Source organism: Papaver somniferum, chromosome 8 (assembly GCF_003573695.1).
Source record: "Papaver somniferum cultivar HN1 chromosome 8, ASM357369v1, whole genome shotgun sequence".
NCBI classification, from domain to species: domain Eukaryota; kingdom Viridiplantae; phylum Streptophyta; class Magnoliopsida; order Ranunculales; family Papaveraceae; genus Papaver; species Papaver somniferum.
This window is the reverse complement of record NC_039365.1, coordinates 120874804-120889725: the sequence shown is the minus strand read 5'-3', so window position 1 is coordinate 120889725 and position 14922 is coordinate 120874804. Positions and strand designations below refer to the sequence as shown.

The 14922-nt window shown below is 38.9% G+C and overlaps 1 protein-coding gene across 2 annotated transcripts; it reads right to left on the bottom strand.

Moving 5' to 3' along the window:
- Positions 1-798: 798 nt before the first annotated feature.
- Positions 799-4582, bottom strand: LOC113302820 (NADH dehydrogenase [ubiquinone] flavoprotein 1, mitochondrial-like). 2 transcript variants are annotated; one of them, XM_026551778.1, is made up of 3 exons: positions 4324-4461; positions 2713-2990; positions 799-2599 (listed from the first exon to the last, which is right to left on the bottom strand). In XM_026551778.1, exons 2-3 carry the CDS (start codon positions 2713-2715, stop codon positions 1136-1138), a joined length of 1467 nt encoding a protein of 488 aa, XP_026407563.1. In that variant the 5' UTR covers positions 2716-2990; positions 4324-4461; the 3' UTR covers positions 799-1135. The 2 variants fall into 2 exon arrangements, with proteins under 2 accessions (XP_026407563.1, XP_026407562.1); XM_026551777.1 differs by lacking the exon at positions 2713-2990 and having other exon boundaries at positions 4324-4582.
- Positions 4583-14922: the final 10340 nt, after the last annotated feature.

Below are 14922 nucleotides of genomic sequence, written 5' to 3'. Positions count from 1 at the left end.
CGATCCATTCCTTTTGTTTATTCATTGGTGCAGAAAAAGAGTGGTAAACGAGAGGAGAATATTTTCAGAACTGGGTACCCCTCAATGCCCTCATACCTCCATCTCCACCTGTCTACTTGAAATTTTGAATGGCCCTGAATATGGAATGTTTACCAGAAAACATGAGTCTATTGATCTATTAAGACCTATGGGGTGTACTTGCTGCAGGTACCAGATTTGAGTAAACCCTAGTTCTATAGTTCACATTGGACATGGATAGAGTTCTCTCACGGTTATGAAGTTTGAAGGGGTGAATGTACCATAGGGAGAACTTATTTCTGCTCTTTAGGCCCTGCTTGGAATATATGGAAAACTTGTACCATACAGAAAAACGAAGTGATTTTAGAACTGCAAATTTCCATAATGATTTTCCTCTATTTTCCGGGCTAGCCGCAAATGTGTTGCAATTTTTTGAAGTAAACTACGGGTTTACCATGTAGCTGCAAATTGGTGAGCTTGCAAATCATCCCAAGGGGCTTATAAGATGGAAAACCATGTAGCTGCAAATTGGTGAGCCTGCAAATCATCCCAAGGGGCTTATAAGATGGAAAATGTTGATTGCTGATCCACCTGAAAGCCAAACTCGAATTTGCTGTCGGCCTTAGGTCATGATAAATGTCTCGGGATTGCTTAAAATGTTACAGAATCACAGCAACTGGTTTGAATACTACTACGGCATTGACACAGATACAAAGTTGAAATTCTGGCTGAACATACCATTGCATGTAAAACCCCAAAGAACATATACCAAAACCGAGCAAATCGAATTTAGTTCCTTCAACCTTTTTTATTCAACAATATCCACCAGATCAGGTGAACTGCAAACTACAAGGCAAAAGATTTACTATTAAATAAATATGATTTGCTAGTGAAACCAAATTTTCCTGTAACTAGCAATAAGTATCTGGCTCACTTTCCGGCATGCGCACCGTTACCCATTGGGTCACTTACACTTCATGAAGGACACATTTGTTTGATCATGTAAACACAGCATTAACAAAAATAAAAACAAAAGACAAACATCCGAATAGTATTCTTACTTTACGGAACAGGGAAAGCCATCAAAGATATAGCCAACCTGGGTGTGGAAGGTGGCTTAAGCAGATGCAACCTCCAGTAGTTCCCTATCTGCACGTTCCCTAATCCTCCTCTCTAACTCGGGTCTAAAATGCCTGATCAGGCCCTGAACTGGCCAAGCAGCAGCATCACCCAAAGCACAGATTGTGTGCCCTTCTATCTGTTTCGTGATCTCCTGCAGCATGTCAATCTCTTCCAGCTTTGCATCTCCAACCTTCAACCTTTCCATGACCATCCACAACCATCCTGTTCCCTCCCTACAGGGTGTGCACTGACCACAACTCTCGTGCTTGTAGAAGTACGAAAGCCTGGCAATAGCATCCACTACATCAGTTGATTTGTCCATGACAATCACCGCAGCAGTTCCCAACCCAGAAGTCACAGCCTTGAGTGCATCGTAATCCATCAAAACATCGTCACAGATGTGCTTGGGAAGCAATGGCACAGAAGAACCCCCTGGTATCACGGCAAGCAAATTATCCCACCCACCTCTGACTCCCCCACAGTGCCTCTCCAACAGTTCCTTTAATGGTATACTCATTTCCTCTTCAACAGTGCAAGGCTTATTCACGTGACCTGAGATGCAAAATAGCTTTGTCCCAGAATTGTTCTTTCTGCCAAAACTAGCAAACCATTCAGGTCCTCTTCTTAAGATGGTTGGAGAAACAGCCACTGTTTCCACATTGGTAACAGTTGTTGGGCAGCCATATAACCCAGCATTAGCTGGAAATGGAGGCTTCAATCTAGGTTTACCTTGTTTCCCTTCGAGACTTTCAAGAAGTGCAGTCTCTTCACCACAAATGTAAGCACCAGCACCATAGTGGATATGCACATCAAAGTCATAGCCAGAACCACATGCATTCTTCCCTAATAGTCCAGCTTTATAAGCTTCTTTTAAGGCCTTTTCGAGGTTCAAACGCTCATTTACATACTCTCCCCTTATGTAGATGTAAGCTGCGCTGGCCCTCATGCCTACTCCTGCAATAAGGCACCCTTCTAGTAGCTTGTGTGGATCATGCCTCATGATTTCTCTGTCCTTACACGTTCCTGGCTCACTCTCATCAGCGTTTACTACAAGATAGGAAGGACGCCCATCAGATACTTTTGGCATGAACGACCACTTAAGACCAGATGGAAAACCAGCACCTCCACGGCCACGAAGCCCTGACTTCTTCATTTCATTAATAATCCAGTCAGTTCCCTTGAGTACTAGGTCTTTGGTTCTGTGCCAATCACCACGCTTCATTGCACCTTTGAGGAAAGGGTCGTGCAATCCATAAAGGTTGGTGAAGATGCGGTCCTCATCTTTTAGTCCACCAAAGTGGGTTTTCTCAGGAGGCGGGGGTGGTGGTGGAGGTTGTGGAGTGGTTGCGGTAGTTGTTGCTTGAGCACTGAATGATCTGCAAACTGCATCCCACCTTCTAGTGCTTTGCCGTAATGGAGCTGCCGCCCTGTGCAGAGAGAGAATGTTCTTGATGGGTCCCTGCACAAAAATCATTGATTATGCCAACAACAAAGCTAACCCCTACCACTAATAGCACAAGTCAACAAAGTAAACAATATGAGAAAAACATATACCAAAACCTATGACAATACCATTTAAGAGAAACAAATGAACAGGGTTGAGTCGGGGAATTTAATGTCTTGAATCAGAGGATACCAAGAAGATCAAGGGTACTGAAAGATACAACTTTTGCAGAACGCCAACAGCTACATAGGTCAAAGTGAACTCATTTCTAGTGAGAGGACTCATCCATCTCAGATATTAAAAACCCAACGGCACACTAGGAATTGTTCAGCACATATGTCCCAGATTCGATTTCACATAGTTAGCAATCATAGTGCATTTTGGCTCTTCAATGTACTTGGTTTCACTGACAATGCACAATATAGCCAAGTTTGTCAATCGAAAGCAGGAAAATTATGAATCAACTGAGGCTGAAGGTAACCAAATCTTTTATCCGCCCTTCTAACTACGAGGTTATATATCTTCCATCTTATATGTTTAATTTTGGTCACTAGTACGGTTTCTCCTTCAAACTACAGAATTTGTTATGTTAAAATTTGTTTTAACAAGAATCACTACGAGACTGCCCTTACATCAAACAAGTCTAATCCAATCATATTCATATCAGTTACATACGAAATCAATCAGATACATCAATCACGATAAGTAAATTCAACTATACAAGTATTCAACCAGCATTTTTAGCTATGCCACTGATTCTTTAGGAATTATAGATTCTTATTAATCTATGGAAAAATAAAATCTTTGTTTCATGTATCCGAATCCCTATCTCACCAGACTTACGTATCCTTTGTAAGTACCATTTTCATAGATAAGGTTCAACTTTTAATCAAATTTATGCATTTAAATGAGAGTTGATGACAATAGGTCTAATAAACATGATTGCCAAGTTTTACAACAAAAAAGGTAGAAAAAATATTAACTATCAGAGGCTGGAGTAAAGGGACAAATACATTACCCACAGCCACGGGTTATGTATCAACCAACGTATACAGTGAGTTTTGGTTTCTAATGCGGTTTTCTCCTTACAAATTACAGTTTACTGTGTTGCTTGTAATTCAAACCTAATGTACCCACATTAGAATCAACAAACCAATGAATGAAAAAAGATAACAATACTTGGTTCCTTGAAAAAATCCACGCAGAACTTCAATCATATTCATTATCAGTTATAGATGATATATCAATCATGTTGTCCTCGCACAATCAAGTGGAGTAAACTCATCTATACAGGTATTCGCCCAGCTTAAAAATTGTAAAGCTACAGCACATGAATAACCCACACAAAAACACAGGGAAAAACAACACGGAAAAAGCGAAACCATGTAGTCTCATTACATTAAAAACAACATTTCTCAAATAGAAGATTTTTCAGCTACACTACTCATTATTTATGGATTACTATTAATCATTAAAATCAAAAACAAAATATCTTCCCGAACGTTCAAATCCCTAATCTCACCAGACTAACATAACCTTATAAGCTCCAAATTCTCAGTTTCAACATTTCATAGAGTATTAAGTGACGAAATTCTTAAATCATAACTCATGACATTAGATCTAACAAACCCTAAATTCAAACATTTCATGATGGATGATAAATGAAAATGAGCTGAAAAATGAAACCCTGGAATAAAATCAAATCAAAGAATGAAAAAATTAAGGAAAATATCACATACCATTAGACCTCTCAGAAGAGAGAGAAGAGGTGTGTGTAAAATCAAAAAGCTTCGTGGAGTTACCGAAATCCACAGATCAAAATGCGAGACAAGAAGAAGAAGAGGAAGAGAGAGAAACTTCTTCAGGGATTTCTACATAGAAAGGGGGTGTAAGTGAAACTTATGGTGTTTTTGAGGTGCGCGTCAGAGAGTTAGGTCAACAATACCTAACATTTGATTGGGTAGTAAGTTGACCCTCGCCGCAACATACCACTGGGGAGTGGGGAGTGGGGAAGGTAGTGAAATGCTGAAAGCTATGAACCTGTGAGCCCCGGGCGATCACAAGAGGAGGGGAACAAAAGGATTGTGCCATAAAATAATTCAAAGCTCACTTGTGTGTGATACAAGATGAGCAAAAAGAAATCAAGAAAACAGAAGATGCACCCAGGGCCGTCTTATAGTATTGGATGTTCTAGGCGAGCTCGAAACATGGGGCTTTTTATCCTCGTGTTTTTAGGGGCCACTCAAAAGGATTTAGGGGCCAACAATAAAACAAAAAAAGTCATCCAAAAGGAAAATGTAGCCAGCCCTTATCTCGCGTAATTCGTAATGGCGAAATTACCCTTATATATTCGGAGGATATGATAACATTGTTATCCTCCGATTGTAATCGGAAGCCAAAATATTACCCAGACTCCCGATTATAGTCGGTGCAGTATTAGAATGATTTCTGTTTCATTTTTTCCATTTCTTTTTCATTTTTGAGTTGTTAGAGTTATAGAGAAGAATGTGAAGGAAAAAAGGGAAAACCCATTTTATCACTACAAAAATGGATGGATATGAAGAAGAAGGTGAGAATCATGGCGAAGAACAAAATGTTGAGGGTTCACGACCGTTTAGATTAGACGATTTGGGGTATATGTTGAATGATCCAAACTTTTGTGGAGAGGAAAACCTAGACGACGCTTTCATGGAAGAAAATGGAGAATCGCCTGATATTGAAACACAGGTATTGTGTTAAGAAACTCAAATACTCGATTTTCATGCGTTTGTGTGCTTTTGTAAACAAGAAAAACCGATTATTGCATGCATTGAATGCCATGAACTACCCAGATTCGGTAGATAATTTCTCGAATAAACTTACGAATATAACACACTGAGTACCAAATATGTATATTCGGTAGTTCCAAGATAGTAGTTTACTGCCGAATATGAGAAAAAACCCCAAACTGGTTTTCCAAAAAAATCTACACTCGGTAGTTATGTAGAATTATTTACCCCCGAATGTCCCCAAAAACGAATTCCTCAAAAAATTCAAAACTCAATATTCTTATCCTTTACAATCGGTAATAGTTTAACATTATTTGACTGCCGAATATAACAGTGGCCTCAAAATAAAATTTCCGAAAACTTGAAAATCGGATGTTTATCGATTAAAGTTATCTCCCGGTTATTTATATTCGGCTGTTTTACTATATATTTTAGCTTCCGATTATATCATTTTTTGCACTCAGTAAACTGTGTACATTCATTTGCATAAATCGGGTGTTTTGGATAACCGATAGGATTCTGAATATAGTATATTCGACAGTTTGACTTATTTAATAACCTCCGATTATTGTATAATAATTTGTTGCTTTCATATGCAGACCATTGAAGAGTTTGTTGATGATTTCTATTTGAGGCCCGACACTTCCCTATACTATGCAAACGATTTGGTATACTCATTACTACTTTTTTTTTTCAAAATTTATATGTTAAATGGTTATGCTTATTAGATTTGTTTTGTTTTACGCACTTTTAGACATTTGGAAGTAAGAAGGAGGCAAAGGAATGGCTTATGAACAAGGCAAAAGATAACATGTGCGTGGTAGTTCAAAATAATCATGTTAGTGACACTCGATTTGAAATGATTTGCGAGCGAGGTGGGACGCGAAAGAGTCACGAGGGAAAGAATAGTAAGTACGTACGGAAGACGAATAGGAAATACCGAAGCAATACCAAGAAGATAGGATGCCCATTTAAGATTGTCTTCTATAAGCCCGATGGTATTAAAGGTAAAGAGTATAAAATGTATAAAGTTGATAACGGTTGTCACAACCATGATGATCCGTTGGATTTAATTGGACATGTAATGATTGCCAAGTTAAAACCACATCAAATGCAGACGGTGAGGTCTATGCGGATCCAAAAAGCGAGTGCGATCTTAAGTAAAATAAAGGCGGACAACCCCGACAACTTGTCTTCTTTGTCTACAATTAAGTCGGCCCTAGCTACGATCAAAAGGACTGAATGGGATGGTAGAACGGTCATCCAACAATCAGAGTGGTTAGCGGAGTTACACGGCTACACCTTGAGAAGGGAAGAAAATGATGGTATAGTGGTTCGTATTTTCTTGGCACATCCCGAAATGATCCAATTGGCTCAATGCTTTCATCAAATTTTGTTGATAGATGCTACTTATAAGACAAACAAGTATAACATGCCGTTGTTGAACATTGCTTGCCATACTTCGGACAAAAACACGTTTACGATTGCATGGGGTTTAATGGATCATGAGAACAATGTGAGTTTCATTTGGATGTTGGAGACGTTGAGGTCCATTTATAACGATGATAATTTTCCAAGGGTTATTGTAACGGATAACGATCAAGCCTTAATGCATGCAATAGCGGTAGTGTTTCCGGAAGCCCAAAACTTGCAATGTACGTGGCACATTCAATGCAATCTCAAAACCAATTGCCATCATCATTTCCAAGCTAAAAGACCAAGGAATGGTACTAAGAGGTCAAAGGAAGAGGATGAGCGCATTAGTAAATTAACCGTGGAAGAACGTAAGGAAGAGGATAGGCTATTTGAAGAAAAGTGGAAGGAGGATGGAATTATTTGGAAAATGTTCATGAAAGCATGGGACAAAATCGTTTGGTCGATGACCGAGGAAATTTAAGAATGTAACTTGAAGAAATTTGAGGATGAATACGGCACGGACTACCCAAAACCGGTTGAGTATTGTAAAAAACAATGGTTAACGATTAAGGAGAGGTTTGTGTTTGCATGGACATATGAATATCGTAACTTCAAGAACGAGGCGACAAGCATTGCGGAGGGGTCTCATGGTCGACTAAAGAAAATACTAATTGGTAGTCAAAATGGAGTTGTGTCGATCCAAGAAGCAATCCATGAATTCACCAATCGTGATCTCGTAAAGATTAGGAAATGTATGCAGTTTAGTGTACACCAATTCCCGATGGAACATATTAAGGAAACATTGCTTTTAAGGGGAGTTGTTCATAAAGTTTCAAGATGGGCAATAAATCGCATGATGAAACAATTGAAGTTATATAAAACTTATGATGACGAGAATACGGTTTGTGTTTGCAAGGATATGATAGGTATTGGACTCCCGTGTCGTCATAAGTTGGGTAGGTATGTTGAAGTGATTGACATCGATGATATTCACCCATTTTGGAAGCAATTAAATTTCACTCCGAACACCCCGGTAGTTGATGGTCCGTCTTTCTTTGAGTCGGAATTGTGTGCACGAATAGCCGAGCGTTACGCTACATCAAACGGCACCAAGAAGCAAATATTGATGCATAATTTGGAGGAAGCCCTTCACCCTTATTTAAGGGAGGTTGATGAACCTATTAAGCAAAAGAACACCGGTAGGCCGAACACCGAAGTGTCGAGGACCATCGAAAGAAAAGAGTTGAAGGAGTATTTGTCTAATAAAAGAATATTGTCTAGGCACGAGCGTTCGGAAGCCGAATTTGAAGATGAGCCGGAGGCTAAGAAAAGAGGTCGGCCAAAGATCTCTACAGAGCCTTCTCAAGTAAGTCAACCCAATGTTGTCGAAGAAGTTGTTGAGCAAATGAACGCCTCGCAACAAACCCAATCAATGGAAATTCTTACTATAAAAGAGGACAAAGGTACTCTTCGTTGCCCTAGAGATCTTAATGGAAGACCAAATCGATCCACATATACAATATACAAAGAGTATTTGGAACAACTCCCTCCACTTATCATTCCATTTGTTTTATCGACCGACGAGGTTGATGGGGATGGAAATTGTGGGTTTCACGTTGCTACGGAACAAATGGGTTACTTTAGAGAGGCGGATATCGAAGATGTCACCCAATGCCAATATTTAAGAAATAAGATGGCGGTATAACTAGTGAAGGACAAGGGTTTTTATATGGAGATGATGAGGCGAGGAGATAGATACGACAAAGAACAAGAGTTCAAAGACTTAGTTGCGCGTGTGAAGTGACAAAAGGGATTGAAGACAATCGGATCCAAGTATTGGATGACAATGCCTAAATTTGGATATCTCCTAGCGGACGTTTTGAATTGCGTGGTACATTTCTTTGTTCCTCCTATGTATGGACTTAGCATGACGTTTGCACCCACAAGAACGACTTGCGACGAGTCGGCTAAATATAAAAGAATCGTAATGGCATTTGTGAATGAAATGCATTTTATCGGTTTAAGAGTAAAGAAAGATTGTCCGTTACCTCCATTGAGTAAGTGGCACGATTACTTCCCGATGAACCATTGCAAGGATTGGGTGAAACAATATGAGTCCAACATGGTTGATTGGGATCGCGTTATGGACCACAACTTTCCCGCTGAGTTACTCGAATTGATCCCCTCGGATGATGACGATGTTTGATCTTTTTTTTTCGAACATGTAATTTGTACAAGTTTTTTGGAAACTTTTTTGTGAAGATATATGATTTAGTCGGTCGCAAATAATACAATGTTGTCTCCCGAATGTAGGAATCGGGCTCTTTGATACACGTTTTGATTACGAATATTAATCAGTAATCGGAACAACAGTATTATAACACTTCAATCCGATTAATCATATTCGGGAATTCCATATTTTATCAAACCGCCGATTAATATTAAAAATTTGAATTTACAACACTCAAACATCACATGTTATTCTTTTTTCCCAGTCCGAGATGCAACAATCAATGCGGCTTCGAAATGTAGAAACGACTCTCCTCTCCACTTGGAATAAGCATCTTGTGCCGCAAACCTGTCGTCTCTGTGCCTAGCAAGAATACGGTTGTACTCGGTGCACAATTTTATAACATGGTGCACCCTTGAAGAAACATGGGATGGTTCATAATTGTAGCGTGGCTTCTTGTACTTACCAACAAAAGGACCCAATGAAACGTTAATCCAAAATATACAATCGTCCTGCTGTTCTTTGGGTAGATCTTTCACAATGTAAAATTTTTTTATCCATTCGGTCTCTTCCTCAACTTGTTTTAATCTTTCTCTATGATGGAATTGTTCTTCACCTCGCTTCTTAGCCTTGATTTCCTCTTCCTCCTCCTTCGTTGCCACTAACGATGGTTTAATTTTTTTGGGTTGTTTGTTCCTTTTTTGTATTTCTTCTTCCATTGCTGCAATTGATGTAGTTGTTCGCTTGCATCTTCGAAGTATGTTGTCGATTGATGATGGACTTGCCATTGAAAATGTTTTTCATTCTGATTTTTTACTCAATAATAACTGAGAGGGGTTACCCTCCTTATATAGATTAGAGTTCCAACGGCTCTAATTTTTGAAAATATGGCCGTTGAGGTTTCTGAAAATATGGCCGTTGAGGTTTCGTACCAATGATGCACTACAATCGGTTGCTAACGATACACGTATTCCCTCCGAATAAAACATTCGGAGGATAATTTTTTTGTAAAGTTCCGAATGAACGATGGCCCAAAATCAGAATTCGGGAAAAACTGATACTTTTCAAATTTTGAACTTCAAATAATCGGAAGTTAACTCAGTTACCAGAACTTCCGAATATGGGGTGTCTAACCTTCTATATTGGCCCTTGGAACCACCTAGAGCCATGGCATGGTTTGTTTTGAACTTGTAATATTCGGAGGATAATTTTTTTTGTAAAGTTCCGAATGAACGATGGCCCAAAAATCAGAATTTGGGAAAAACTGATACTTTTCAAATTTTGAACTTTAAATAATCGGAAGTTAACTCAGTTACCAGAACTTCCGAATATGGGGTGTCTAACCTTCTATATTGGCCCTTGGAACCACCTAGAGCCATGGCATGGTTTGTTTTGAACTTTTAATATTCGGAGGATAATTTTTTTGTAAAGTTCCGAATGAACGATGGCCCAAAAATCAGAATTTGGGAAAAACTAATACTTTTCAAATTTTGAACTTCAAATAATCGGAAGTTAACTCAGTTACCAGAACTTCCGAATATGGGGTGTCTAACCTTCTATATTGGCCCTTGGAACCACCTAGAGCCATGGCATGGTTTGTTTTGAACTTGTAATATTCGGAGGATAATTTTTTTTTGTAAAGTTCCGAATGAACGATGGCCCAAAAAATCAGAATTTGGGAAAAAATGATACTTTTCAAATTTTGAACTTCAAATAATCGGAAGTTAACTCAGTTACCAGAACTTCCGAATATGGGGTGTCTAACCTTCTATATTGGCCCTTAGAACCACCTAGAGCCATGGCATGGTTTGTTTTGAACTTGTAATATTCGGAGGATAATTTTTTTTGTAAAGTTCCGAATGAACGATGGCCCAAAAATCAGAATTTGGGAAAAAATGATACTTTTCAAATTTTGAACTTCAAATAATCGGAAGTTAACTCAGTTACCAGAACTTTCAAATATGGGGTGTCTAACCTTCTATATTGGCCCTTGGAACCACCTAGAGCCATGACATGGTTTGTTTTGAACTTGTAATATTCGGAGGATAATTTTTTTTGTAAAGTTCCGAATGAACGATGGCCCAAAAATCAGAATTTGGGAAAAACTGATACTTTTTCAAATTTTGAACTTCAAATAATCGGAAGTTAACTCAGTTACCAAAATTTTCGAATGTACCACACAAATCATTGTCATTTGAACTTGTCTAACTTAGTTACCAAAATTTTCGAATGTACCACACAAATCATTGTTATTTATCTTCTCTTCTTTACTTTACGACCGTGACTACCTCCCAGTCCTGCACGACCACGGGTTTGAGCACCTTCAGTTGGAGCAGCTTCAGCGCTCGATGAAGCTCGAGTTCTTTTACCCGTCTTTGATACTGCCACCTTGGGCTGATGCCTCTTCGTGACTTTCTCCCCAAACTGGGCAGCATAATCTTCGTTATCCATATTATCAACTAGATCTCTAGCCTCTTTGATCTTCTCAGCTGGCATGGGATCTCCGCTCTTCAGGCATGCAGTTAACATTTTGGAAACACGCTTGAACCTATTCACCTGTTTTTTATACGTAATGACATAACATCAAACGGTAATTACCTAAGATTTATAGGAATAATATAAAATGAACAAAAATATAAGAACACGCACCAGTCTATCATAACCAGCTGGTTTGTCTTTGATGATACAATTCTAACTTGAACCCGTCGCAGTAGTGTTGGATTTGATTTCACGGATAACCAAAGGATGTGATACCTTGTTATACCAACTCATATAGTCTGGAGAATTTTCATCACCTCGGGTGGTTCGTCTACCAGTGTCGATAATGAAGTCATTCCTCTTATCCCAGTTATCAAGAACAGTAGGTGGGCCTGTGTGAACAATCGTGAGATTATCACCACTAGAAGAGCACAACTTCAACTCCAATTTGTAGTAATCCCCCATTTTATCCACAGGTTGCTGTTGTATATACCCATGTTGTCGCATCACCCTAGAGGGGTTATACATCACATATCCTGTGGGGTGCCACAACGGTTCAAAATAAAGGGACAATTCCGACCGAACATTTATATGCCCACTGGATCGATCTTCCTTGTATGGATCAAAGCATACGTCTGAGGCCTTCAATTGTTCCAAAATCTCCCTCATGCGAATCAACTGCTGCTCTTTTGTCCTAGAACGGTTGTCTTCAAATATATACTTTGTTCCTCTAGGAGTACCTTTGCACCACCCCGGGTTCTCTCCGGCCAACTTCAGGATAGGGAAGTGGTCATAGATCCATGCCTATATACATAAGAAACCAAGTTTTAGTAAATAGATTGTGTATATTCGGTAGTAATTTCCAAACTATATAATCGGAAATAAAACTGAATACCTATCCGCCGAATACCAAACATTCGGAAATAGAGATGGATCATTTCCTACCGAATATGCGTCATTTGGAGTTCAGTAACCTATAGTTTTTCTGGCCTGTATATTCGGTAGTAATTTCCAAACTTTATTTCCGATTATATATAATCGGAAATAAAACTGAATACCTATCCACCGAATACCAAACATTCGGAAATAGAGGTGGATCATTTCCTAACGAATATGCGTCATTTGGAGTTCAGTAACCTATAGTTTTTCTGGCCTGTATATTCGGTTCTAATATCAAAAGAATATTTCCGATTGTATATAATCGGAAAACAAAGTAAGTACCTAACCACCGAATACCAAACATTCGGAAATAGAGATGGATAATTTCCTACCGAATATGCGTCATTTGGAGTTCAGTAACCTATAGCTTTTCTGGCCTGTATATTCGGTTCTAATATCAAAAGAATATTTCCGATTGTATATAATCGGAAAACAAAGTAAGTACCTAACCACCGAATAACCAACATTCGGGAAAAGAGATGGATAATTTCCTACCGAATATGCGTCATTTGGAGTTATGGATATGCATCATATGTATTGTCTACTGAATAACTATAGAGTGAGTTATAGAGTTAAAGAAAAAACCTGCAATAGAGCCACATTCTCGGCAACTTGGCAGGTTCCTAGCCTCGAAGCCTTTCTCAACTCTTCCATCAAGAATGCTAAGCATGTCGTGCCCCAAGAATAGTCACCGACTTCATGGAGAGGATCCAAAAGTTGTATAAGGTTGGCGTCGATCCGGTTGCCAGAAGTATTGGGGAATATGACACATCCCAATACACAAAGGAGATATGCAGTGGCAGCGTGGTTCACTTGCTCATCAGTTAACGTTCCATTCTTTTCCTTCTCCAAGGTGCCTCGAAACATATTCATCAAAGCTGTAATGTTGATCTGTCTTGCTTTTGTTGTCTCTTCATCCCAACCTAAGCACTTTTTAGTTAGAGCATAAAGTTGTGCCCAACTTAACTTCTTTGTGTAGTTAAACTTCACAGCTGTGCCTTGGTCGGGAAGGTTAAGAATCTGCACAACATCATCCGGAGTAATCGTCATCTTCCCAAACGGCATATGGAAAGTATCGGTCTCAGGATACATTCTCTCCACGAACGCCGATATGGCCACACGATCATGTTCCAACAATGAATTCTCGGCGGCATTAGCTAACCCCGAGTTGGCAACAATTGACTTGAACCTTTCACATTCACCGGATAAAGGCCACGCAAGCATTTTTGTTGGTGCGGCGGTAGGTTTGAGTAGACGGACCGCATCTTGATGATCCTATTAAAGTACATAAAAAAATCCTTAATACAAATATTACGATATAACACATAGACAATACATTAATAAAAAATAGTAATTTTATTACCTCGGTTTCGTATATTTCTCTGGCCCATGAGTCTTTGTATCCAAATAACAATTTTCCTCCATCCGCCGGTAGCCCGAGGATTGTGCCTGCTAGAATACCCTTCTTCTTCAAGTGCTGAGGGATAAGATGTGATGCTTTCTTAGCAATATCCTTCTTTACACCATCTTTTCCTTTTTTGGCTTTTTGGGTACCACTTGGTTGTCCTTCTTCTTCTGCTCTTGGCACTGGATCAACTGGTTCAATTTCATGGTGGGGTGTAACTTGTGGAGCAGTTGGTTCTGCACTTTGTTGAGCGGCTTGTTCAACACTTGGTTGCACCCCTTGTTCACTGCCTTGTTGTTATACACTTTGTTCAGCACTTGGTTGCACTCCTTGTTGACTGCTTTGTTCTTGTAAGCTTTGTTGAGCACTTGAATTATCTTTGGCGCTCCTTTCCCTCCTAGCACTAGCTGTCACTTTCTTCCTCCTTTCTCGACTTTGTCTAAACAACAAAGAAAGGAACAATATTTACAAACTATACAATCGGAAGACAAAGTATGGAAATATAACCCGAATGAACACATTCGGAAGTAAAAAGACACATACTGTTCCCGAATACAAAACAATCGAAATATAACTAAACATGTTTACAACCGAATATGCATCAATTGGAGTTCAGAAGCTGTAAATTTTTCATCCTACACAATCGGAAGACAAAGTGCACATCTATAACCCGAATGTACAAATTCGGAAGTAAGAAGACACATATTTTTTCCGAATGAAAAATAATCGGAATATAACTAAACATGTTTACAACCGAATATTCATCAACTGGAGTTCAGAAACTCTAAAATTTTATCCTACACAATCGGAGGTATAAAACATTATATTGTCTTCCGAATAAATACTGGCCCCAAAATGGGATTTTTCATATATCAGAAATTTTGAGATTTTTTCAGTATATACATTCGGTAGTGAGTGTTCTTCCGAATACTCTGTGTCTACTTAAATATATTCGGTAACCAAAAAATTCATTAAACTACCGATTACTAGCAGTTTGTATCCAGGAAGATATGGCCACCAATATTCGGCAGATAATCATCAAATCTTTCTCCCGAATACTGTCGATGTTCTTGAGAAATGAAGAACACGACTACATTCAGAA